The sequence below is a fragment of the Eumetopias jubatus genome, unplaced genomic scaffold, assembly GCF_037043125.1.
Source record: "Eumetopias jubatus isolate StellerSeaLion01/CBP00866 unplaced genomic scaffold, mEumJub1_p1.0 scaffold_16, whole genome shotgun sequence".
Lineage (NCBI taxonomy): Eukaryota > Metazoa > Chordata > Mammalia > Carnivora > Otariidae > Eumetopias > Eumetopias jubatus.
In genome coordinates, this window is record NW_028274822.1 from 203,632 (window position 1) to 230,244 (window position 26,613).

At 49.2% G+C, this 26,613-nt stretch overlaps 1 protein-coding gene across 1 annotated transcript; it reads right to left on the reverse strand.

Annotated features, from left to right (window-relative positions):
* Window positions 1-57: 57 nt before the first annotated feature.
* Window positions 58-25,946, reverse strand: RBFA (ribosome binding factor A). Its single transcript, XM_028095857.2, has 7 exons — window positions 25,764-25,946; window positions 23,097-23,139; window positions 22,483-22,659; window positions 21,848-21,960; window positions 19,243-19,327; window positions 14,886-14,959; window positions 58-13,726 (listed from the first exon to the last, which is right to left on the reverse strand). Exons 1-7 carry the CDS (start codon window positions 25,922-25,924, stop codon window positions 13,363-13,365), a joined length of 1,017 nt encoding a protein of 338 aa, XP_027951658.1. The 5' UTR covers window positions 25,925-25,946; the 3' UTR covers window positions 58-13,362.
* Between the last annotated feature and the right edge of the window lie 667 nt (window positions 25,947-26,613).

Consider the following 26,613-nt stretch of genomic DNA (forward strand, 5'->3'; position numbering starts at 1 on the left):
GGCGGTGAACAGGGGGGAAGGAGTTTGTTGATGCAAAATGAACACACTTTTTAAAGATTTTAAAGAAACAGAAAACGTTTTATTGGAGCCCAAGTGAGGCCAGCGGCCAGGGACATACAATCTCCCCAAAGAAGGGAGTGCTGTGGGGAAGGAACTTTGGAGCTTTTTACATAGAGTTCCAAATCATCGTGAGGAAGGACATTCCAGAAAGTTACAGACTTACGTGTTCAATATGTGCAGGGCCGTGTGGCTTTAATCTTATGGGAACCAGGGAGGTTTTTTCCTTTTATTTATGTCTGGAATGGACTTTTTGGGTCATTTTTTTAGTGATGTACAATGTGTGCTTGGAGCAAAAATACAGCCCATGACACACTGACCGTCACATACTGGAAAGCACCTCAGAGAAAACGTGAGGGCAACAACCCCTTTTGGTAATGAGGAAATTGCTAGAAAGCAGCCTGCCGACTGTGGGCCACACGCACACTGGATGTGAGGTTCCCCAGTTCTGGCTTCTGCCCAGGCCCGTCCCCTTGTTGGGAGCCCTTTCCCAACCCCAAGGGGGCTGGCCCAGTGACCAAGCTCACTCTCCCCTGGCTGTAGGAGGCAGGTGTGTGAGCTTCTCCTTGTGAGGGGCCCCTCTGCCCACAAATCAGGGGGTGCAGCAGAGAAGTGAGGACTGCAGGCTGACTTCTGCCTCAGTGTCCTCAATTATAAATTTGACAAAGGCACCTGCCTCCCAGGACTAAGTAAATCCGAAGTGCTTTGAGTAATGCCATAAGCCCCCAGGGAATGTTAGACTTTGTTACTATTCCTCTGGCTCAAGCTTTGCTCTCCCAGATGATAGGTGGGTTGTCTGACAGACTCATTACTAATCATTGAGGTATTAATGGCTAATGATGAGTTAGCCAACACCGCTTCCTGCCACATTTGGATTTCAGTCGGGGAATTCTCATTGTAAGGATGCTTTTAGATGGATCCTTAACAGGATTAAGTGAATTTGTTTTAAGATCCTCATCTCACCCAATAGGAGGAAAGGGGCAGGAGAGTGAAGGAAGTTCATTCTTGGCTCAGACATGCGGTTTCCCACACTGTCTCCCATCTGCCAGGCATGTCTCCAAGTCACGGTGTCCAGAAGCAGGAAAGGGGACCCTCTCCTCTTGCACCCTCACTTTCCATTGGCCAAGTGCCCGTTCCTAAACCCAGTGCTGGCAAGGACGGAGCTGCCTTGATGCCTTGGCTTTGAGGAGGGACACATGCTGCCCCAAGGAAGAAGGTAGGGGACCCCACCACCCTCACTCGTTGTAATGCCTCAGCCCCAAGGAACGCATCAGCAACAGCGGAGCTACAGTCCTGGCGGACAATCCCAGACCTGCCAGTAGCAGCTCAGAACCTCAGCAGCTTCATCCGTAACATGGGGTTGTTGTGAGGAATACATGAGGCTGCCCATGGAATGCACAATCTACATTATCAAGCCTCAGTCAGTCGTGAATGTCAATTATTATGATTATTACCTCCTTTTTTCCCCCAAAGGTCTTCCTCTAGTTGAACTACTTAGTGTAAATATTTAAGTGCTTAACCGGTAAATATTAATGTTTTTGGTATAGTGTGCTGTCTCAGACCCTAAGGATTTCAGATAAGGGATTGCAGACCTGTGTATATTTTTCAGAAGTGCTATAAATAAGATGAAATTTTATTTTTCTTTAATCTTTGTATGAGAGCTATTTGTACATTTCCCCCCGTTTTTCTTAAGATTTTTTTAAAAAGATTTTATTTATTCATGAGAGACAGGGAGAGAGAGAGGGAGAGAGAGAGAGAGAGAGAAGCAGAGGGAGAAGCAGGCTCCCAAGGAGCAGGGAGCCTGATGCGGGACTCGATCCCAGGACCCTGGGATCATGACCTGAGCCAAAGGCAGACGCTTAACCATCTGAGCCACCCAGGCGCCCATTTCTTAAGATTTTTTATTGTGGTAAAATACACAACAGAGGAGTGGACTGTGTCTATGATGGTGATTTCTCTAAGCACCTCATGTAAGTGTAATCCTACAGGATTTGTGTTTTTGTGACTGGCTTATTTCACTTAACATGTCCATATCCTTGCCAATACTTGGATTTTTTGTAGTTTTTCAAAAAAATTTTTCAATCTTTATCATGAATATTTAGCAGAAAATATGGTTCCAAATGACCTGATATCACTTCTTCTAGGTACAGTTTTCATATTGTGTATGTCTGTGTGTTTAAACTCTTCCCCCAATGTGGGGCTCAAACTCACGACCCTGAGATCAAGAGTCACACGCTCTTCCAACTGAGCCAGCCAGGCTCCCCTCTTTGCTTTTTTCTAAATAGTAGCCACCCTAATGGGTGTGAGGTGGTATCTCACTGTGGCTTTGATTTGCATTTCCCTGATGATAAGTGATATTACGCATCTTTTCATGTGATTATTGGCCCTCTGTATATCAACTCTGGAGAGATTTCTATTCAAGTCCTTTGCCTGTTTTTTAATTGGGTTGTTCATTTGTTGTTGTTGATTTGTAGGCGTTCTTTGTATATTTTCAATATTGATTAGTTATCAGATATATGATTTTTGCCCATTCTGTGGGTTGCTTTTTTACTGTATGGAGAGTATATTTGTGCGACATTTATTTTTCATGAAATCTTTTTCCTTTTTTGTGCCTTTTGTGTCAGATCTGAGAAATAATTGCCAAATCCAACATCCTACACCTTTGACCTATATTTTCTTTTAAGAATTTTATAGTGGTTAGGGGCGCCTGGGTGGCTCAGTCATTAAGCGTCTGCCTTCAGCTCAGATCATGATCTCTGGGGTCCTGGGATTGAGTCCTGCATCAGGCTCCCTGTTCTGCGGGAAGCCTGTTTCTCCCTCTCCCACTCCCCTTACTTGTGTTCCCTCTCTCGCTGTGTCTCTCTGTCAAATAAATAAATAAAATCTTAAAAAAAATTTTATAGTGGTTAAGCCTTACATTTAGAGCTTTGATCCATTTTCAGTTACATTCTGTATATGGTGTGAGGTAAGGGTCCAATGTCAGTATATGGCGTGAGGTAAGAGCCCAGTGTCATTCTTTTGTGTGTGGACATCCCGTTTCCCTAGCACCATCTGTTGAGAAGATTCCTTTCCCTGTTGAATGATCTTGGCACCCTCGTCAAGAGTCATTTAACCACAAATGCAAGGGTTTATTTCTGGGCTCCTGATTCATTTCTGTTAGCCGGTCAGTCTGCTTCTCAGCCAGAACCACAGTGTTTGATTACTGTAGTTTTCTGGTCAGTTTTGAAATCGAGAAGTGTAACTCCTCCAGCGTTTTCCTTCTTTTTCAAAATTGTTTTGGCTTATTCAGGGTCCCTTGAGATTCCATATGAGTTTTACGAAGGACTTTCCTATTTCTGCAAAAATATCATTGGGATTTTGATGGGCATTGCATTGAATCTGTACATCACTTTGGGTAATACTGATATTTTAACAATATTAAGTCTTCCCATCCATGAGCACAGGATGTGTTTCCATTTATTTTTTAATTTCTTTGAGCAGTGTTTTGTAGTTTTCATTGTACAAATCTTCACCTCCTTGATTAAATTAATTCCTAAGTATTTTATTCTTTTTAATGCTACTGTAAGTGAAGTTATTGTGTAACTTCCTTTTCAGATCATTGTGTACAGAAATGCAACTGATTTTGTGTTGACTTTGAATTCTGCTACTTTGCAGAATTCACTAATCAGATCTAAACAGTTTTTTGTGGGGTCTTTAGGATTTTCTACATATAAAATCAAATCATCTGCAAACATATATTTTACTTGTTCATTTCCAATTTGAAGGCCTTTTCTTTTTCCTGCTTAATTGCTCTGGCTAGAACTTCCCATACTATGTTAAACAGAAGTGGTAAAAGCAGCCATCCTTGACTTGTTCCTGATCTTCCAGGAAGAGCTTTCTTTCATTGTCTGCTGTGTTTTTTCACATACCGCTTTTGTTATGTTAGGGTAGTTTCCTTCTATTCCTATTTTGTTAAGTGTTTTTTTCATGAAAGGGTGTTAAATTTTGTCAAATGCTTTCCCTGCATCAAGATGATTGTTTTTCCCATTTTGTTTGATGTGGCATATCACATTTATCAATTTTTGGGTGTTGAATCACCCTTGCATTCCAGAAAAAAATGACTCTTGGTCATGGTGTATAATCGCTTTAATATGCTTAATTGTTTGCTAATATTTTATTGAAGATTTCTAGATCAATCGATCATAAGAGATATTCGTCTGTAGTTTTGGTGACTTAGTCTTGGCAGGTTTAGTCTCTCTAGGAATTTGTCCAATTCATCTAGGTTATCCAATTGTTGGTGTACAAATGCTCACAGTACTCTTATAATCCATTTTATTTCTGTAGAACTGATAATTTCTCCATTTTCACTTCTGCTTTTAGTAATTTCAATGTTTTGTTCTTCATCTAAAGTTTTGTCAGTTTTGTTCATTTTGAAGAACATTTAGTTTATTGATATTCTGTACTGATTTCCTGTTGTTGACTTCATCTGTCACGGTTCTAATCTTTATTTCCTTCCTTCTGCTAGTTTTGGGTTAGGGTTAGTTTTTCTACATTTCCTTAAACTATAAAGTTAGGTTATTGATTTGAGATCTTCTTGGTTTTTTAATGTAAGCATTTGTAACTATAAATGTCCCTTTAGCACTGCTTTTGCTGCATCCCGTAAGTTTTGATGTGCTGTTTTCATTTTCATTTATCTCTAAGTATTTTCTAATCTCCCTGTGATTTCTTTTTTGACCTATTCGTTATTTAAGAGTGTGTTGATTTAATTTCCACAGATTTGTGAATTTTCCAATTTTGTTACTGATTTTGAATTTCATACCACTGTGGTCCTAGAAGATTGTAGAACAGCTGTTTTTAAATTGAGACTTAATTTGTGGCATAACATGGAAAATGTCCCATGTGCACTTGAGAGCAATGTGTGTGCTCTTACTGGGTAGAGTGTCCCGAATGTGTTAGATTTAAAGTCCTCTCTTTCCCTACTTCTGTCTGGGTTTTGTATCCATTATTAGGAGAAGGAAATTAAAGTCTCCAAGTATTATTTTAAAACTATTTCTTCCTTCAGTTGTGTCAAATTTTGCTTCATATATTTCAATGGCCTGCCATTAGGCAAGTAAATGTTTGTAACTATGTATCTTGTTTTATGGAAATTTTTATTAATATACAGTGCCCTCCCCTATCTCTTGTAATTTTTTAAAATTTAAACTCATTTTTTCTGGTATTATTGTAGCCACTCCTGCTATCATTGGTTATTATTTGCAGGGAACATCTTTCTACATCCTCTCACCTTTCAAGCTACTTGTCTTTGGATCTAGAGTCTCTTGAAGACAGCATGTAGTTGGAAGATGGTTTTCATCCATTCTGCCAATCTCTGTCATTTCCTTGGAGAGTTTAATCCATTTATATTTAAGGTAATTACAGATAAAGGAGGACTTCTGTCATTTTGCTATTTGTTATGTGCCTTACAGCTTCTTTTTGTCACTCGTTTCCTGCATTACTCTTTTGTGGGTTTTTTGGTTTTGGTTTTTTGTACTGAAACATTTAAACTTTCTCATTTCCTTTTGTGTATAATCTATAGATATTTTCTTTGTGGTTACTGTGGGGATTACATTTAACATCCTGAAACTGTAACACTCTAATCTGAATTTATACTAGCTTAATTTCAATAACACACAAAAACTCTGCTCCTTTAACATCTCTGTCCCCAGCCCTTTTAGCTGTTGATGCCACAAAACATAAATTAACAATTCTGTTAAATGCACTACTCTCTTAAATTATGTAGAAAACAAAATGTGGAGTTACAAACTGTTGTTACTAGTTTTTATAATTGGCCATGTATTTTTCTTTACTGAGATCTTCATTTCTCCACACAGCTTCAAGTTACTGTCTACCGTCCTTCATTTCACCCTGCAGGACTCCTTCAAATATTTCTTGAAGGACACATCTAGTGGTGAGGCACTCCCTCAGCTTTTATTTACTGACAAATGTCTTAATTTCTCCCTCACTTTTGAAGAACATTTTATTGAATATAGAATTCTTGGTTGAACGTTTTTCTTTTAGGACTTTGCATATATCAACCCACTGCCTCCTGACCTCGTTTCTGATGTAAATCTATTAACCTTACTTGGGATAGCCTTGTATGTAATTACCTCTCTCTTGCTGCTTCAAGATTCTTTGTTTGGCTTTTGTGTGTCTTAGTGTGGGTCTCTGAGTTCATCTTAACTTGGAGTTCACTGAGCTTCCTGGATGTTTCCTCAAACTTGGGAAACTTTCAGCCATTATTTCTTCAAATACTTGTCTACCTCTTTCTCTCTCTTCTCCTTCGGGGACCCCCATAATGCATAGGTTTCTCTGCTTGTTGGAATCCCACAAGTCCCTTAGGTCCCATTAACTTTTTAATTTTCTTTCTGTTCCTCAAACTTCCTTTGTCTTGTTACAACCCAGTTTCTTTCTTGTGCTTAAAACCTGCCTCTGAATTCCTCTAGTATTTCATTTCCATTACTGTACTTTTCAGCTCCAGAATTTCTTCACGGTTTCTTTTTGCTTTCTCTTTTTGGATGGTTCCATTTTGTTCACATTGTTTTGTTGATTTCCTCCACATCTTTTGTCAGTTGAGAGTAAAGGCAGTTGCTTTAAAGTTTTTATCTAGTAAAGCTGCCATCAGGTTTTTTTCAGGGACAGTTTTTTTTTTTTTAAGTGGGCACATTTTCCTGTAAGAGGAGGGATATTGTGACCCAGGGATCAGGGCAGACTCCGGACCCAACTTGTTACCACAGATCTTGGGGAGACGGGGGTGTCTAGACATTGCTGTGCATCAGAACATTTTCAACATTATTTCATTACAGAAAAGGGTTAGAAGGCTCCAGTGTTTCTACCCAAAATGGCACAGCTTTTTAACAATATAGGACCTGATCTTCAAATCCTGACTCCTTCCTAACCTTGATGGCTCTGAGATTTCTTGAAATAGAGCCAAAACCACAGGACAAATGTCAGTGGCAATGGCCAGATGGCCCTGTTATGAATGTTGTGCCTTAAGACCTCACAGCCTGGGGCACCTGGGTGGCTCAGTTGGTTAAGCGTCTGCTTTCAGCTCAGGTCATGATCTCAGGGTCCTGGGATGGAGCTCCACATCAGGCTCCCTGCTCAGCGGGGAGTCTGCTTCTCCTTCTCCCTCTGCCTGCTGCTAACCCCCTCCCTGCTCATTTCTAATTTTTTTTTTAAGCACTCCTAGCCTAATGGCTTGTGAATACGCACTCACACATGGGCGCACTCACACATGGGCACACTCACACATTTCAGTAGAGTGCTGTAAGGCTGTATGTGGCACACTTCTAGGCTCTGCTGGTTTCTATCAACAGAATTCAGGCAAGAACCTGCCACAGATCTTCTGTCATTTCTCAATGACATTTCTAATGATTCTTCCTCTGCTTTTCTCCTGGTAACTAAAATACAATTATTCTTGGCTTTGTGATCAAGATTAACAAACTCTAATGAAACCTGCCTTGAAGACCCAGTAGTTGAGCACGGGAGCAGGATGAGGGCAACTGACTCCTCACAAACCTTCTTGATCCTGTAATGATGTGTGGCAGGAATGCAGCCCATGTACCAATTTGCAAGTCTGAGGCCTAAGCAGGGACCAATGTCAGGAATTCAAAACAGAACCCAAATGGAAGGTCCAGCCCACACAACATGGATACCACCATCCTGTCAGTCACTCTGATGTGCTGGCTCGTTTCTACAGAGCCTGCATTAAGCACCTCTCCGAAACCAGTGTGCGAGCTGCCTGCATGCAGAATGGTGGCACAGAAGGGAATTTTATGTTTGGGGCTGAGTCAAGAGGGTTTACTGGGCATCTGAGAGTTTCTTATACACACGTTCTTCCCAGAACCGCACACTTTAAAAGGTGGTGCCTAATCTCATGGTTCATGTTGAGAAGTGCTATCATTAGTGAATTTGAAAATACACAGAAAATGGTGTTGCAGGGACATGCATTCGAGAATGCTTGGAAGCGTTATCTAAACTAAATATTGTAGGCAACAATGTTTTGTTCTGCCTTCAGTTGCTGAAAACCTACTTTAAAAAATAGATGGACGCCTGGGTGGCTCAGTCAGTGAAACATCTGCTTTTGGCTCAGTCCTGCATCAGGCTCCCTGCTCAGTGGGGAGTCTGCTCCTCCCTCTGCCTCTGCCCCTTCCTCGTTATTTCTCAGATAAATAAAACTTTTTAAAAATGGATGGAAACTGGACTGCTCCCCTCTGTAGCATATACTCTGGGTTTGATCTCAGTGGCATCTGTGCAACGACTGTGCGTCAGTTTATTGGGTGTGACATGGTCCCCGTCCATCTTCCAGTGCAGATCGCTCCGAGCTAGAGAGGAAGTAGGTTTCCTAACACCATCTGGCACCCATGTGCACCACAGACAGGAGTAGAGTGAGACACTGGAGGCTGTGAGTCACATGTCTGCCACCATGTGGTCAACCTAGCAGGTGCCTGCGCAGCAGAACTTGGGCTTTTCCAGGGAAAGAAGCTGCATGGAGGCTGCTGCTTTTAAGTTTCACAGGACAGGTCCAGGGGAAGCAGGTGCACCCATGCCCAAAGGGAGCAATGGTGTCTCCATTTGTCCTCTGTGCCTTGCAAACAGAAAATCACTCCAGACATCTCAATTTGCCAGAGTCTGGGCAGGAAACAGGCCTATTTGTATGGTTCCTGTTCTTGAAGGGGAAAAGCAAGACCCCAGCACTTGTCTCACCCAGATTCAAAGTTCCAGAAACCAAGGCTCAGTGGCAGGAAGGCCATCAAGACTCCTGCACAAACCACACAGAACTGGCAGGGGGTGGGGGACTGAAAAGCGAAGCTGCCCTGAGATGCAGAAAAGCTGGAATTGTGCAAGTCTGCTAGTCCTGGCCAGTCCAGGGCTGACCAGGACTGCTGCAGAGGAGGGGCTCCTCCCAGTGGAAGTGGGAAAAACCCAGCTCTCCTTTATCACGAACACTACTCAGACGGTGGGTGTGTGAGTGCTGGTTTCAGCCTGGCAAGACAGAAAACACCCAGCAAGCACCTGAAAGACAAGGCGTCGTATCTGATGGGGCCTAAGGAATGCAATGAGAACTGCTTGGAACTGGAAAAGGAAACAGGTCTTCTGTGCAACGCTTTGTGGGCCGCTTCCTCTTCTCCAGGCTGCCTCTGTGGGAGGCCTGAGTGCTGTCTCCTCCTGGGGGGCTTGCCCAGGTGAGCCTGTGGCCACTGCCAGGCCATCCCCACGCAGGAGGTTATCGAGGTCTGCGCCTGACCATCATTTTGAGCTTCACGTCTTGGCATGAAAACTTGTCAGTATTCCATTTCCCCTTCAGGTTTTGTTCAAGGCTAGAGCTCTACGGTATCCAAATTAACACTAAAAAGCCACACAGGTGTGTGCTCGAGTTCTCCAAGATAAAGGTGAGGCTGGAATGCTCCGCTTCTCTCACAACAGGATTTATTGTAGGATCCGGAGGAATGTTTGCAGCTGTAAGGCTCTGCATTTACTGCTGGCACTTTGGGTTCTGACAGGCACATCTGACTTCCAATAGGACGGACTCTGGTCTCCTATTATCTTGGCATGTCACAAAGATATGGAAACCCAACCACTTCTGTGGGGCCACCCTGCAGAGGACCGTCCAGCCTCAAATGGGTGCACTTGCACATCCCGCTCTGCACATCCTCATGAGGTAAGCTGCACACATCTCCACCAAACACGGAATGAACCACTTCCCCCTGATCCCTTTGCTCGTTTGGAAACCAAAATCCTCAGCAACGATGAGAACGAATACAAAGCATGTGCCAGGCTCTGCTAGGTGCTCACGTGAGTCAGGACACCCTCACCAGGACCCTGACAGCCAGAGGGCGCTGAGCACGGAGGTCACTGGCAGCAGATGCAAGTACTGAACCCAGAGCGGCAGTCTCAGGAGCCAGATGGCTGGAGAGGGCTTCTCCGGAGCCTAAGGTCATCACGTCTGCCTCCATGGTCAGGAATCTGAAGATGCAGCACGCCCGTGTTCTCCCCAAATACACGAAACCTGCATCTTGCCTTCTTTCTCTGTTTAATCTTGAAGCCCTGATTTTCTGCTACAATCCCAGTGACAAGTGGCTCTTTTGCAGTCTTATTTCTGGCCCTATGTTCTGCTTTGCCTCGGCTTTTCTCAGGCCCAGAGTGAAAAGGGGCCTCAGGCCATGTCTTCGTTTGCTGCTCACATCCCCCTCTGAGCCAGCAAGATCACTTGCCCCTGACCTCGGAGCAGACCCCAACAGTCCATTAGTCAGTCAATCAACATGTGCTACCCTCTGGCCTGAGAAACCCTGTGCGAGAGGCAGGCAAGAGGCTGAATAGTCCGTGCACTGAGGTCTCAGCTATGGGAATGTAGGGGCCCGCAACCAAGACTTGGGGGTTCACAGAAGGCTCCCCAAAGGAGGTGGCCCCAGATGAGGCAGAAACGGGAAGAGAATGTGCCAAGATGAAGTCACAGCAACAGGACTGAGCAGTAAGGCACCAAGTAAGGCTGTAGCACCAGTAACGCCATCAGGGTCCCGAGACACTGCCTGGGAGGCTGGTGCAGATGGGGGGCTGGGCTCACGTCTGAAAGGGGAAGGGAGTAAGTGTGAAAGGTGAATGATTAACAAGGACCCTTTGATTCGAACAGAAGGAACAGCCCAAGGCAAACTCGCGGAGGCAAAGCCGACTCTGACCTGGGGGCACCCAGGCTGGGAGTTCAGGGTTGGTAACTCTTTGGATCTGCCCTGTACTTGGCATCTGCGGCCAGTCTCGGCCGTGGCTCACTGCTACTGTGGACAAACCTCGCCGCTTCAGGGACCCTGACTCCGCCTCCCCCACGAACCCTTCCCAGGGTTCCTACTACCGAAGTCCTCTTTAAACGCAGTTCCACAAACTGAATGTCAGGCGCACACCTGCAACCCTCCACCACCTCCCACCCTCAGCAGCTGCACCTGCCCCAGGCTCCTCTTAGGACACATGTGCTGCAACCACCAGACTTGCCACTGGAGCTGCCATGCTTAGTTCAAGAATTAATATTTAAACCCCAATCACAGGAATTTACACGGATCCCTGTTAAACTTCATTTGGCTGGTTTGGGTTCTTTATCTCAACCTATTGAAAGTGAGTTGTTTTGTCATATGACATATTGTTCCCAGGGCTACACTTTACATAATTCTGATAACCCTCAATTAAGAAATGAGCAAACCCTGGGACACAGGATTTCAGAACCAGGTCTCCACACCTCGACAAGTTGGTGCACAATGTAAGTAGGGCCTGGGGTGGCACAGGCTTTTCCCAAGCCTTTGGGATTGTATGGAGCCTGCTTCTCCCTCTGCCTCTGCTCTTGCACTCTCGCTCTCCCTCTCTCAAATAAGTAAAATCTTTAAAAAAAGAAAAACGTGCAGAGTGCTGCATGCCAGTGGCTAACATGGACGCTGTTCATGTCTCTTTTTACCCCCGTAAACCCGGTCCATACCCCACACGGCACCTGGCAGGAAATGCAGAGGTGATCACGTGGTCACGCTCCCTGTCCCTCGAGAACACAGCTGGTGCTGCAGTGTGAGGGCCTGTCTGTGGAGGGTGCCGGCAGGATCGACCACGCCACAGGCTTCTCCTGACAGGAAGCTCTGTTCCTCCCGTCTCCACACTAGCCCTCACCCCCCAACCCCTTGCTTATACTGTACTTACAGGAGACAAGCTGAGAGTATGGAGCACGGCTTCCCAGGTCTGAAAACACACCTTGTTCTGGCCATTTGCTGACTTTCAACAAACGGAGCCCCAAACATAAGCGGGAAGAGAAAGAACAAGCCAGCACCCCGGCCTCCCCCCAAGTCCCCAGTCCTGTGACGCAGTGACGGGCACACCCATGTTTGTGCGGCACAGTTCATGGCCTCACAATCCAGGAGCCTTGTCCCTGCTGCTCTGTGTTTGGGGTCTGGGCACCTCCTGCAGTGTGGACACAGACGTGGCCATCAAGAAGCAGGCTGCTCAGTGTTACAATGTCCTGTATTAGTCATGTTTCTTATGTTCTGTGTTTACCACGCTTTAACATCTTGGGGGCCTTGTTGGCCTGGGAGAGGCTACCCCTCCCAGGGCTAACTCCTAAAGACAGCAAACAGTTGCCCTGTGAGCTCACCTTTCATGAGCAAACCCACCAACCCAGAACCCACACTCAAACCGCTTCCTTTACCTGGTTCTTACGCACCAGCAAGCACTTCCTCTGCCCTGCGTCCCCCAGGGCCAGCACCCCCACAGCCCAGAGCCTACTGAAATTACACTACCCAGCCCATTCATTCCTGCAGAAGCCGCACCTTCTCTGCCTCCTGACCAAGCCTGGTGCTTCCCTGAATGGCCCTGCACAGTGAGGCATGTCTCTGCCTCCCGGGAACACTGTGAAGAGTGAACACTCCTTTCCACGCAGCCGTCTCAAGGTCACCTACCACACCTGATTAAAACCAACCACACGTATTCTCAGACAGGTGCAGCCCTCCTCTGGACGTTTTTTCTCTGGTCAGAAGAGGAGTGTTGTCAGCAAGTGCACTCCCAAGTGAAACGCTCCATATACCCACGGCTAGCTGCGCCTTCCAGGTCAGGTGGCATCATGCAAATGCCACCCAGACACCAACACAGCCAGTGCTTCTGACCTGTGATGTGTCCCCTCAACGGGGGCCACTTTGCTGGCAAAGGCAGGACTTCACGGTGCCACCTGCCTGCACACAAGGTGCACGGTGGATGTGCCCGCACGGCTGGGGTGACGGCAATGCTTCCTTCCTGAGACTGTTTACAAAAGCGCAAGTCATGTGCCCCCAAAAAGCCAAGCCAGCAGCTTCCTTGCTCTGTCTCATGCGTGCCTGATCGTGTAAGCTCTGTGGCACCGTTTTCAGCATCAGGATACTGACAGTACTTGGGAGGGGAGGTGCCCCACACCCAGAAGCATGTTTCTCTAGGTCAGACTTGAATAAGGATTTTTTTACTTCCTTCTGACAGCACACCACAGCTGTCTTGCCCTGGGGAAAACTGGACTTGGGGCCATTGTTAAGTAGACCGTGAGGACGGCGTTTCAGGCGTGAGCTGAAACCGTGCAAACAAGACAGATTCTCCGCCTTCCTAAGGCAGAGTCTGTGCATGTCTGAGAAAGGTGTGCAAGTGCCCAAGTCAGGAGGACCGACTGCTGCCATCAAGCGAAAGGCTTTCACATGCTTCCCACGACCACCTCCGTTCTCAGCCCAAGTTCCCAGTCTACCAGTGTCGTTGGGCTGCACCACACGGCTGGAGCCCAGGACCCACCTCCTCCCCACCCCTCGGTCACCTCCCCCCTTCCTGCCTCTGCCGCTCGCCGCCTCCTGCTCTGCTGCTCAGGCTGCTGTCCGCACCCGAGGCACCGCCCAGGTCAGGGCCGGGGTTGCTGCTCGCCGCCACCAACAGGTGGTTCCTGGGGGAGAGGTCACCGTCTGCACAGGGTGCCACCTCTCCCTCTCTCGTTTGCGTTGCCAGATCAGCCGTCAGCCGCGCCTCCTCGGGACTCACGGTCCTACGCCCTTGCCCTTTCCTCCTCTTGTACTCCAAGATCTGTTTCTTGAGCGCCTCGTGGTCAATCCCACACAGACTTGAGCATGTGGCAGAGGCCGGGGTGCCTCGCGGCTCAGGAGCATCCAGGGCCCCGGGGCCCCTGGAGGGAGAAGAGGCATCTGGTGAAGCACAAATGAAGCAGCAGGGCAGCGTGGGCCCTAGGCGAGCACTCCCACTTCCCACCTCCACTTGCCTGTGGGCTGCCCGAGTCCAGGGGAAGCTGGGGGTATGGCACAGGGCTCCCCGGTCCAGAGCCACTCTGCTGGTGCTCCCGGAGCCTGCACATGGTGCAGGCCAGCACGGTCCCTGCACAGCCCCTGCACAGCCCCTCCCACCAGCCATGTTTTCCATCTTTTTCCCCAGTTAAACATGGCTACTGTGCCAGGCCAGTTTCACAGAATTACAGCTGGGGGCTTTTAGATCTATCACTCAGGTTACTTGAGAAACCAAAGGAAAAGATCAGAACTGGTGCAACCCTTTCAAAACCCAAATTCGGCCAAGTCATGCCTCTAAACCCTTTCCTGCTCAGCTCTGGAAGGTCTCACACCCACAGGCTGGGCTCCTCGTGGCTTGGGGCCTCTGCTCTAGCCCCGCAGGCAGGATGGTGGCTGTGGGCCCTGCTGGAGGTCCCAACAGTACCCTGGACACTGAGGTACCTGTCCAAGGAACAGAGGCTCAGCGCCTGCTGGAGCTCTTCCCTCACCTGTGAGGGGGCCTCCACATACACCCGAGTCCTCATGTCTCTCTCTCTCAGTGATGGCCTGACTGAAAACTGCAATGCTGCCCCCACCCTCCCACCTCCTCATCAGCCAACCAGACCTTCCTGACCTACAATCATCTGTGGCTCCCTGTTGGCCCTGCCCACAGCAAAATGCGAGCTCCAAAGACCCCACCGTCTGTTCTGTTCATGTAAGAATCCTAGCTTCTAGAACAGGGATATAGTATGCACTCAAGAAAACTGTGCTGAGTGGATAAAGAGGGTGAGGGAGGGACACCCGTCCTCCCTTTGATGAGTCACTGTAGCCTAGACTTCTGGGGGATCACAGGGGCCTTTCCAGTGGCCTTGCTGAGGTGCCGGAGCTGCTGCAGACTGCCACTGAGACAGGCCACAGGCCACTGCCAAGCTGGGCCCCTGAGCACAATGCCAGGCCTGGCCTGCACACCCGGCTGAGGGTGCAGGACTGTTGTAGCTGCCGTAGCAACCAGCAATTCCACACCTGGACATCTGCCCAAAGAATCAAAATCCCATCCCCACATACCTGACGTCGTCTTGCACACAATCTTCTTTTTCATCTGGGGGTCCAAAATCGGCAACGGCCAGTAACTGATCAACCTGAGGACAGATGGAGGGTAACCTGATAAGCCACACCTCCACCACCGGCATCAGAGCCTGTGTGAAGCCTCGCCGTGCTGGCTCAGACACAGGCCTTCCGACTGCCCGTCCCAGCCCTCTGCTGACACCTCCCAGTGAGGACGCTTTCAAGCATCTGCTACTTAAAATCACATGTCCTCTGATAACCGACTTTTTTAAAAGTACACTTAAAACTTGTAAACGTCAAACTTATGAAAAAACCAGGTAAATGTTAGTTCAAGTAAGTAATTCCTAATGAAATGTAAAATACTTCAATTTTGCCATAGAATTCATGTGTTTGGAGAAAGGAAGCCTCCTGCCCTAGCGATAAAGTTACAGTCTGGGGTCCAGCATGTGAATCCAGTTGCACAGTGGCCGAGGGGCCTAACCTGGAAATGAAAGCTCTCCTCGTCAGGGCACCACACAGAGCCCTGCTCCCTGGACACTGAGGGCAGCTCACACCTTCACCCCCCTACCTGCGTACCCAGGACGTGCACCTGAGACCCCACCCTGCTGCGGGGCAAGCCCAGGAGAGCCCAGGACCAGAGCCAGTCCTTCCACCACAGCACAAAGCACCATCACAAACCAATGGCACGCCAATAAAACCCACAAATGGAAAAAGCAGCAGGACCAAAAGAAAACCAGTCCACAGAAAACAGAAACAGGACGGACAATGCCACAAAACGAGAACTTGACGTCTCCCAGGCTAGCTTGGAGAACACATCTGCTCGCACCTGCCAAGGGACCTGTGCTGGACACACGACCATTCTGCACAACTCCACACTAAGCAAACCTCACAAGAATGGCCAAAAGACTTGAACAGACTTCACAAAACAAAGAACGGCCAACGGGTGCATGGGAAGATGCTCACAAACATCAGTCATCAAGCAAATGCACGTGTGAGCACCAGGAGGGCCACCACGAGCACAGCAGGACCGCTGACGTCAGGCGGGAGCTCCCAGCGGTCCAGACAGTGCCATCTGACCAGCAGTTCCTGAAAACCAGACATACCTGCCACTCCCACACACTGACCTCAAACACGCAAAGACGTGCCACAACGGTTCACAACAGCTCTACTCACAGTCGCAAAAAAAAAACACAGAAAAGAAACAAACGTCCGTGAGAGGTGAATGGGTCACTTAATGACAAGGAACCACATACACGTGAGACAACGTGAATCTCGAAAACAGCGCTGAGCAATAAAGCCAGATGTGCCTCTGTGTACGCGGAATTCCAGAATTCTAACCAGGCAAAACTAATTTACAGCGGGTGGTAGGGAGGGTGAGGACTGGGGCGCAAAGAAGGGGCCGCGGCACAAAGGCAGGCCCTCCTCCATCTGGCGCACTGCCTGGAAATCAAGCATCACCAAAGCTTCTCCACGCAACTGCAACCAGATGCTGACACGTCCACACGGGCTGCAGGGATAGGAGCGGCTCCACGCTGACCTCTGAGAGAAATCAGGCTGCTCGGACGCCCTCTCCAGGGAAGACTCAGGATCAACTATCCCAAGACAAGCAAGCAGCCCGTGTGGTTAGGCGTGCTCTGCCAGGCGCTGGCTTCTTACAAGTCTGGCGGTCAGCCGGAAAACAAGCAATGTGTAATATTGTAAAAAATCACAATACCGGTATCGCAGTTGATGCGTTTTTTTTTTTTAGTTTTACATTTTTCTTCATAATCATGATAAAAATCAATGTTTTAAAAATTCTCTGATTGAAATGTAACACACGGGAGAAGTACACAAACCATTACATGTACAGCTCTAGGACATTTCGCAAATGCACGAAACGTCTGCACCCATAGGTGTTCCTCCCCTGACGTTGCAGAGATGAACCCCAGAAGCCTCTTCACGTCCCTCCTGCTCACTCCCTTGTCCAAAGACAGCCATCAGTTTGACTTCCATCCCCAAACATTAGCCACACTTGTCTGAACATTCTATAAACAGAACCACAGGGAACATGGCCTTTTCTCTGGCTCCACATCAGCTGCAAGGTGAGGGGAGCATGTCCACCCACCCACCTGTACCTGGGAGTGTGACCTGTACCTGGGAGTCTGACGTGTAACCAGGAGTCTGACGCATACCTGGGAGTCCCACCCATACCCAGGAGTCTGGGAATCCAACCCGTACCTGGGAGTCTGACACGCACCTGGGAATATAACCCGTACCCAAGAATCCCAGGAGTGTGGGAGTCTGACGTAGTACCCGGGAGTCTGACCTGTACCTAGGAGTCTGGGAGTCTGATGCATACCTGGGAATCTGACAGGTACCCGGGAGTCTGGGAGTGTGACCCATACCCAGGAGTCTGACCTGTTCCTGGGAGTCTAAGAGTCTGACGCATACCCGGGAGTCTGACGTGTAACCAGGAGTCAGATCCATACCTGTGAGTCTGGGAGTCTGACCCATAACCCGGGAGTCTGACTGAGGGATCCCTGCCGCCAGCACTCCGGGCGAGTCTTGTGTGCACACATTCGTTTCAGGTGGCGGGATGTGCGCACCCTCAGCTTCTGCTGCTAGCTGCTTGGCCCACAGCACAGAGCAGGTCCCCCAGTGTCATTCTGGCCCACTCGGTATGGTCACTAGTGGAAAACTCTTGGGGGAAGGGCAAGCCCCAGCATCTGTGCGGGCCAAGCACCCCTGCATGTGTTTACAGGCGCTGACACCAGCCCTGCTAAATGCTATTTGGGGTAGAGCTCATTACTGCTCTTCAAATGTTCAGACCAGTGAACGCTACCCTGAGAATGCAAAGTAAGCTGTTGCAACTACGGCCTGCCCCTGGCATTTCCAACTGCCTGCGACTTTTCAACATGTGTAACCAACATAAGATACAGAAATGAGCGGATAGGTACAAGATTCAAGGTTTCATTCATAATCCCCAATTTCAACTGCGTGTCTATCCAAACTGCTTTACTACTGGCTGACTTTAACCCCTATTTCAAAAAAACACCACCCTAACTAATGCGAATCATCTGTCCCAATCAGAGATCCCCCGGCCCCCTCTGCTAGCTTCTGACTACAGGAACACAGACGCCTGAGGACGATGAGACAAGCAGAAGCCCAACCTTCCCTCTGCCCCCAGCACAGGAAGGACACGGGAGGACAGATGCTGGGCAGGCCCAAGTGGCCTCCATGAGCCCACAGCACCGTCTAGAGACAGAACGGCTCCAAGATGCTTTGAGCACTACCTGCACCTCCCCCCTTCCAATGACTTTTTCTAGAAAGGAGCCCCCAGAGCGAGGTAGGACCTACCTCCCCACAGAGGGACCAGCCATGAGGGAGAGGACTCTCCCTTCAGGTGGGTGGTACTTCCTCCCACCTGCTCCGCCAGCCGTGCATGGGTGAGTCCCTTGCGTGCATCTTCCCAGCACACCCCACAATCTAAATTCTACTTGATTCTCTAAAGCTGGCACTAGTCACGTTACTCCTCTGTTTCCTTTTCTAGTGAGGAAAATCATACATGTATCAAGGTAATTATTCATACAATGTTTTCAGTGTTGCTTATATAACAAATAACAAAAAACGAAAACTTCCACTTAGATTTGTTTTCCTCTGTGGATCTAAATACTACCTAGTCCTGGGGCACCTGAGCATCTGACTCTTGGTTTCGGCTCAGTTCATTATCTTGGGGTCCTGGGACTGAGCCCCATGTCAGGCTCCATGCTCAGTGGGGAATCTGCTTGAGATTCTCTCTCCCTTTGCCCGCCACCTCATGTGCACCTGCCCTTTCTCTCAAATAAATCTTTAAACTAAATAAAAAAAATAAAAATAAAGAAATAATATCTAGTTCTGTGGTGAGTAACAGCCACCTAACTATATTATCATATGAATGATGAATGAATACCATGAATACCACTGACTGGAGTTTTTTGTAAACTTTTTTAAAAGTATAACACATCTTAATAACTACTGAATAACTACCACACAGAAAGAAAACGTATATAAACTTACAGGTTGCAACCTTTATAATTAACTTATAATTAACAGAACGTAACATCCAGTGTAAAGTAACTTATATCTAATCCACAGAGGAAGACAGTTTGTAAGTCGAGAAACCCAGGTTTCCTAGTCAGAGATTTAGTGGTAAACGTTAAAAGCCAGAAAAAGCAGTTACCTCTGGGGAATCTGGCTGGGACAGGTGCCTGGGAGCCTCACTTTCCATTTATACTCTTGGGGATTGATCACTTCCTTTAACTGTACCCATTATGATTCGAATGTTTGTACTCCTCCGCTAAACTTCTGTTACGGGAAGTGCATTACTTCAGAGCCATACCTCAGCCAGAGCTGCATTTCCTTTGTCCTGAATGAACACTATTGGCGGCACATTCCTCAGGGTCTGCTGGGACATCAAAAGGTGCCTGGAGAGAGAGCAGAAAGGAAAACATAAAATCATCTCATGGAGAGTAAAACAATTCAAACACGAAAACGTCAGCCCAGGGCATCCTAGCCAACTGCCACATCACACAAGGGATACCAAACACATCATCCCAACAGTTTCTAACTGCCTAAATGCAACTCTTGAGATCCTTACAAACAACCTGATCTGAGCCTGGAAGCCTCCTGGGCATTGCAGTGGCCATGGGCTGCGTGGTCTGGGCACCAACAGCCAGTGGACGTTCCCTGGCAACAAGGCCACAGAAGTACACCGAGGTCCTGAGGCACGAGTCAGACACGCAGCATCGTCTGCAGAGTCGCTTGTGCATGCAGATGGAGGTGAAGCAGCTGTGCAGACAGCCTCTCCACAGTGACAACACGTCCTGGGAGTGGTTACAGCACAGCCTGGTACGCTAAACCTCGGCTCATCGCAAGAGCTGGGAAAAGGGATGGTCTGTTCAGCTGATGTTCTGATTACCTAAAACTAATCAGAAAACAATACTGTTCTCGCCAACACTTGTTGGAACTCTTTCTCGTTTCTGTTAACAAGAAAAAAATAAACTGAGCACTCTTTGATATGCAATTTAGAAGAGACTCCTAGGGCCTCCTGGGACGGACGTCAGGAGAGCTGAAGCGGATGGTATGTAAAAACCACTGGTTCCACACAGGACTCATCCCCTTCTCCACAAAATGGGAGTACGATGGACAAGGGAGAGTGAGACGGACAGAAAAGGGAGGGAAGCAGAGAGGAGAACCCAGTTCTGAGAGTGCCGGCTGGTTAGGGTTCTGCATTTCCTCAAACTGGGGGGAAACAGAGTAACTCCTTTACTATCACCCAGCTCGGCAGTTCTCAAAATGCTTGGTCTCAAGACCTCCCTATGCTGTTAAAAATCAATAAGAACACCAAGGAGCTTCTGTCAATGTGGGTTCTATCTGTCCACATCTATCATACTATAAATCAAAACTCAGAATTTGAAAAATATACATTAATTCATTTCAAGAAACAAACTCACTAAGTGTTCATGCATATTTTTAACGAAAAGTAACTTTTCTAAAAATATTTTATTTATTTATTTGTCAGGGACAGAGCACAAGCAGGGGGAGTGGCAAAGGGAGAAGCAGACTCCCCGCCAAGCAGGGAGTCCGACGCGGGACTCGATCCCAGGACCCCGGGACCATGACCCGAGCAGAAGGCAGACGCTTAACTGACTGAGCCATCCAGGCATCCTGAAAAATAACTACTTAAAAAAAAAAAAAAATTGAGAAACGTGGCATTGTTTAGTTACAGATTTCTTCACTGCCTAGCTTAGTTGGATTCTCATCTCTCCATCTGCATTCAAGCTGTTGTTATTTTGGCTGAAATATATGAAAATCAGGCCTCACACAGATCCCGAACTGGAAAAGGAATATGTGAACAGCACTTCAGAAAAGAATGATCTTCTCTGATAACCCACAGAAAGTCCACCAGTGATGATTTATTAAGGGCTGGCTGCACCATGGAACCTGAAGCCAGGCCAGCGTCAAAAGTTAACACTAAAATCCACTGGTCTTCCTGCACCTTGAATCGAGCTTTCCCTACACTTGATTTTGTAGCCTCCTGTTTTGCTCGCTTGGAGACTACGGATCCCCCGTTACCCAGGTTTTCAGATGCTTGCACCCAACACTACACTAGTCAGCGTTACCACCAGTCTCATCCAGTCTTCAAGTATCGGAATGCTATCAGACTCCCAGTGGTAGACACAAGTTTTCTAAAGTCAATTTTCATTTGAAAGCTTGAATTTTGGGGCGCCCGGGTGGCTCAGTCGGTTAAGCGTCTGACTCTTGGTTTCAGCTCAGGTTGTGATCTCAGGGTCGTGTTGGCAGGGAGTCTGGCTGATGACTCTCTCTCCCTGCCCCTCCCTCCCAGATAAATAACTGTTTAAAAAGAAGAAGGCTTGAATTTTATCACTGGCAACAAATACAGTCGTTTTGTGTGACATGACAGGTTCACTTTGCTCATTTTAGAGAAAACATCAAATAACCGCATCTGAAAAAGCGCAGCTAGCTCACTTGTTATTTCAGTGAAGGAGCGTCTGCTTCAGCTCAGGTCAACTGCACGTTTCCCAAGACGACCGTCCCACGCCAGCAGGGCTAGTTTATGCTTGCTCCCCACTGCATACCGAGATGGCATGCACCCAAGGGTTGGAATTTAATAAAATTAGTAACTTCTGCTTATTCATCAAGGGTATTCTTGAGGAAAACTGCGCTGCTTTTTCCCGTGAGCAGTTGGCATGAGCCTACAACGATCACGGGGACGTCTGGATGTCAGGAGCCCCGAGACGCCTAGGACCACACTTTGAGAACCACTGTCCTAAACTACCTCCCACATGAATGTGTAAATTACATTTTGGAATTTAAGAGTATGCTTCCAAGAGTTTCCTTAAAAGCAAAAACACTTAGTGAACAAGGGGGAGATTCGAAATGCAAGCGGAAGCAGGCGGGCTGAGAGAGCAAGGCGCCATCACCTCATGTGTGCAGCACTCCTCTGCAGGACGGCCTGTGTGTGCGTGCTCTGCTCAGCGGAGATCGTGGTCTTCCAGTACACACGGCAGGTGGAGAAGTCTGGAGTCAGAGAAACCTGAGCCCACCCACCCCAGCCGCAAATCACTTTCACCTCCCGTGGATTTCCCGCACACAACACTCAGGAGACAAAAACAGGTGCGTAGCCTTCAGCTTCAGGCACCCGCCACCCACAGGCGGGCACTCCAGAGGGTACCGCCACAAGCCACTGTCTCCTGCCGCTCACTCACAAGGGAGGAAGCTGGGCTCCGAATCCAAAACCTCAACGTCCCTGACCCCGATCCCACAGCGCACATCAGAAATGCCTGGCCTGCTATTTCTCACCCTCCATACGTCCCTCTGGCTAAACTCAAGTCTAGGGCGACACAGACCCATCCACCCCACACACGTCCTGGGCAGCTGACAACGCCACTGGTACCCGCACACCACACATGTACACATGCACCCCATCTTTACTACTTAGATGGTCATGCTTAACCTGGCTTCTGAACTCAGAGACCTCGTGAATGACGTGGGGCCTCCTTCCTAACCACTAGGCTGCCGGCCTCCCCCGTTCCTCCCACTCCGCCCCCGAGTCTACCTTGGAGAGCTGCACATTCAGGTCACAGATCTCTTGGCTCACTTCAGCGGTGCACAGCAAATCCATCAGCGCTTTGTAGAGGAGGCCGTTCAGTGCCCTCAGGCGCACGTGGTCGTCCCTCCTGATCTTCTTTGAGGTGCTCTTCATTAGGAATTCCAACTGGGATGGCTTGTGAATCTTCATCCAGAAGAACAGACAAAAAGGCCAACATTACAACTGTACATTAAACTTGCTCTTGGGGCGCCTGGGTGGCTCAGTCGTTAAGCGTCTGCCTTCGGCTCAGGTCGTGATCCCAGGGTCCTGGGATCGAGCCCTGCATCGGGCTCCCTACTCAACGGGAAGCCTGCTTCTCCCTCTCCCACTCCCCCTGCATGTGTTCCCTCTCTGTGTCTCTATCAAATAAATAAATAAAATCTTTAAAAAATTTTTAAAAATTAAAATAAAATAAATAAAATCTAAGAATTCACACTGCCAATGTCTCTAGTCCCACCCCTGCAGACCTTGTGTCCTCAAGTATGGAAATGGAACGACAGCCAGGCTGGAGCTCTGCCGACTTCTGGAGCCTTATGCCCACCAGAGCCTAAAGCAGCTCCTCGCAGCTGCTCTGTACTTACCAAGTGAGAGCCCAAGGAAGGACCTTCATACCAAAACTTCTTTCTATGGGGAGAAAATAAAGAACTATGATACTGGTGGCAAATTAAAGAAAATAAAATCATACACACCACCAACTCAACACTACAATACCGCAATCCTTCCTAAGGGGCTAAACTTGGGCACAGAAATGATGTTACTGGAGGACTAAGAAATTCAGAATTCTAATCAACAACATGGGTTGTAGAGGAGACAAAGAGTTTTAATTCAACCTGGTAACGTTTATTTAAGGTCTACAATTCCAATCCTGAAGGTGGAGAAAAAAAACCTCAAAAGAAGGCCTACCAAACTGCATGTGAGCACGGTACCCAGGGTATGCAACCACGCATTTGCTGGACTGGACGAGCAAAATGGGTGGTGATGGGGGAGGGTTCACTGCTTCGGTGGGAGATTACAGAAAGCAAGGAAAGCCTCCTGGATGAGCCATGTGGTGGTGGACTGGAGCTGGACATCAGTATGGACTCAAGTGACCCTGAATATCAACGCAGTGGTCACAAAGAGATGTTTACAGGCAAGTGTACATGCAGGGGTTAACAAAAATGTATTTTCTGCTTTGTCAGCTGAAAAGGCCTAAGGGACAGACACCCCAGCTCTCAGATTATCACCTCTGATGTCGTCCTGCAATAACAGAGCTTCTTGGAGAAATGGCTGACTCCAGGGCTGAGAAAGGAAGTACTAAAAAATGTTTTTAGGGGCCCCTAGGTGGCTCAGTTGGTAAAGCATCTGCCTTTGGTTCAGGTCATGATCTCAGGATCCTGGGATCAAGCCCCACGTCAGGCTCCCTGCTCAGCGGGGAGTCTGCTCCCTCTGTCCCTCACCCACTGCTCATGCTCACTCACTCACTCTCTCTCAAATAAATCTTAAGAAAAAAAGTTTTTAGGGGCGCCTGGGCGGCTCAGTCGTTAAGCATCTGCCTTCGGCTCAGGTCATGATCCCAGGTCCTGGGATCAAGCCCCGCATCGGGCTCCCTGCTCTGCGGGAAGCCTTTTTCTCCCTCTCCCACTCCCCCGCTTGTGTTCCTGCTCTCGCTATCTATCAAATAAATAAATAAAATCTTCAAAAAAAGAAAAAAGTTTTTAAACTTAAAAGCCGCCACAAAATCCCAATGATGAATGTGCCAAAGAATAAAGGAGCTAAATAAAGAGCTCCCAATGGTCAAAGACAAAACAATCTGAGAAAAATAAAGTAGTATTAGGTGAACACCCTGAAGTCCACGCTGATATAAATTAGTAAGACACGCGCCTCATGGAGAAGTGCAAACATTCAAGAGCACGACTCCCCACCCCTCAGGTGTGCCTGCCCACGGTGAAGTCCCCTAAAGAAGACAGGACACGATGGGGGGGGTGGGTAAACCTGATAGACATGACCTCAGTCAGTCATCAGGGCCAAAAGCGACCGTGACAAACACCCCTCTGTAGCCCTCTTCCCAAGCTCCCGTAATGCCAGCACAACGGCGACAAGAAAACAAATCCCAAGCGGGGGGCACCCTAGAAAACGTCTAACCAGAGCGCCTCAAAACCATCAAGGCCATCAGACACGGGCAGAGACGGCCAGTCAAGAGGGGCCTGAGAAGGTGATTCAATGTAACGTGGTCTCTGGTTCCTGGGGCAGAAAAAGGACTTTAGGTTAGAACTAAGGAAACAGGAATGAGGCGCACCTTCAGTCAACAATCCCGTGCGAACCCTGGCTCATTCGCGGACGAGCACGCCACACTAACCCATCACAGAGCAGACACCGGGTATTTGGGAACTCTGCACTCTCCGCCGACCTCGCTGTAAATCTAGAAATGTTTCCAAAATCTAGTCCATTAAAACGGACGTATACCTACCACAGAGTTAAAAGTGTGGTACGGAAATCAACCTGTTTTATTACAGACCTCTCAGCAAAGAAAACTCCTCAAAGCCCACAAAAAAAACATTCAGGTGGACAGAAACGCTCACATATCTTTCCCTCTCTGATGAGTCTACTCCCAAAACTCCTGCTGGTAACAACAATCAACAAATGTTCCTGACATACTGTTAGGGTTTCGTAAACTTAAAACTGTGTTACCTCAACTGTAAATAAATAAAGAGAAAAGGTTGAGTGGGAAACCGAGCAAATGTTAAATAGTGACGAGCGGGATTACTGGCAATTCTGCAATAATCGTAAACCTAACGAGAAAGAGCTACGCTTGCTGACCAGCTGCTGAGACGGGGCTCCAGCGGGCGCGCCAGACACCCCGCCCCCGCCCCGCGGACGCCCTCCCCTTGCCCCAAGGGCACCGCCGCCGCCCGTGGACTCCGCCCCTTGGCCCGTGGGCACCGCCCCCGCCCCGTTGGCTCCACCCCATCCTGTAGTCCCTCCCCCTTGCCCCGTGGGCACCGCCCCCACCTTGTAGCCCCTCCCCCTGCCCCGTGGACTCCACCCCCACCCCGTGGGCACCGCGCCCCCCGCCCTGTTGCCCCTCCCCCTTGCCCCGGAGATGCCCTCCCCTTGCCCCGTGGGCCGCCCCCCTCTCGTGGACAGATGCCCCGAACCTGCGTCCTGCCCCATGGACACTGCCCCTGCCCCCTACCCGAAGTCAGTCGCCCTCTGCCACAAGGGCACCGCCCCCACGCCCAGCGCCCCCACCCAGACTAGGTGCGCATTACTTGGTTTTCGAAGCAAATTTCTTGAGTAGGTTCTTGCCGCAAGAGACCGGCGAGCCACTCAGGCCTCGCGTACCACCCGGAAGGAGAGCCGCGTAGCGACCACGGAATAACGCCGGGAGCCCCTCGAGAAGCCCCCACGGTCGGAGAGTTCCCACCCGCATGGCTGCGGCAAGAGCGCCGGGGCGGGGCGACGTGGGGGGACGCGGGGCGTGGGGACGTGAGGCGACGCGGGGCGGGGCCGACGCGGGGCGGGGCGGGGCCGACGCGGGGCGGGGCCGACGCGGGGCGGGGCGGGGCCGACGCGGGGCGGGGCCGTGGGACCAAGCGGAAGCACGCGGAAAGAGGTGAATTCGGAGACGCAGTGTCATCTGGGGCGGGGCGACCCGCGTACGGAGCGACGTAGGGGCGGGGCGACGTACCTTCGGGGCGCCGTGTGGTGCACGGTGTGCCTCCAGAGCGGGGCGGGGTCGAGAGGCCGGGGCGTTGCGGGGCGACGTCGGGGGGCGGGGCCTGCAGACCCGGGGGCCGGCGGGGAGCGCGAGCGTCTGTGCGCCGCCTGGAGTGCGCCTGGCCCCGGCGGTCCGGCCGCTGCGCCGACTGGGGGCGTGCGCCCGGCCCCGCCCGCGCCCCCGGGCTGAAGATGCGAGCGGGGAGGGGAGGTGCGGACGACCCGGGGCTCCTGGAGCGGGGCCCCCGCCGCCTCAGCAGCCTCCTGTGCGCTCCAGAAGGAGGCAGGCCCGAGCCTGGGGGTCCGCCCGGCTCGACGCCCCGCGCCCCTCCCGCCCGCACGACCGGGGCCGCAGGCTTCGAGGGAACTGGGCGCGCGGACGCTGTGGCCGGAAGGCCAGAA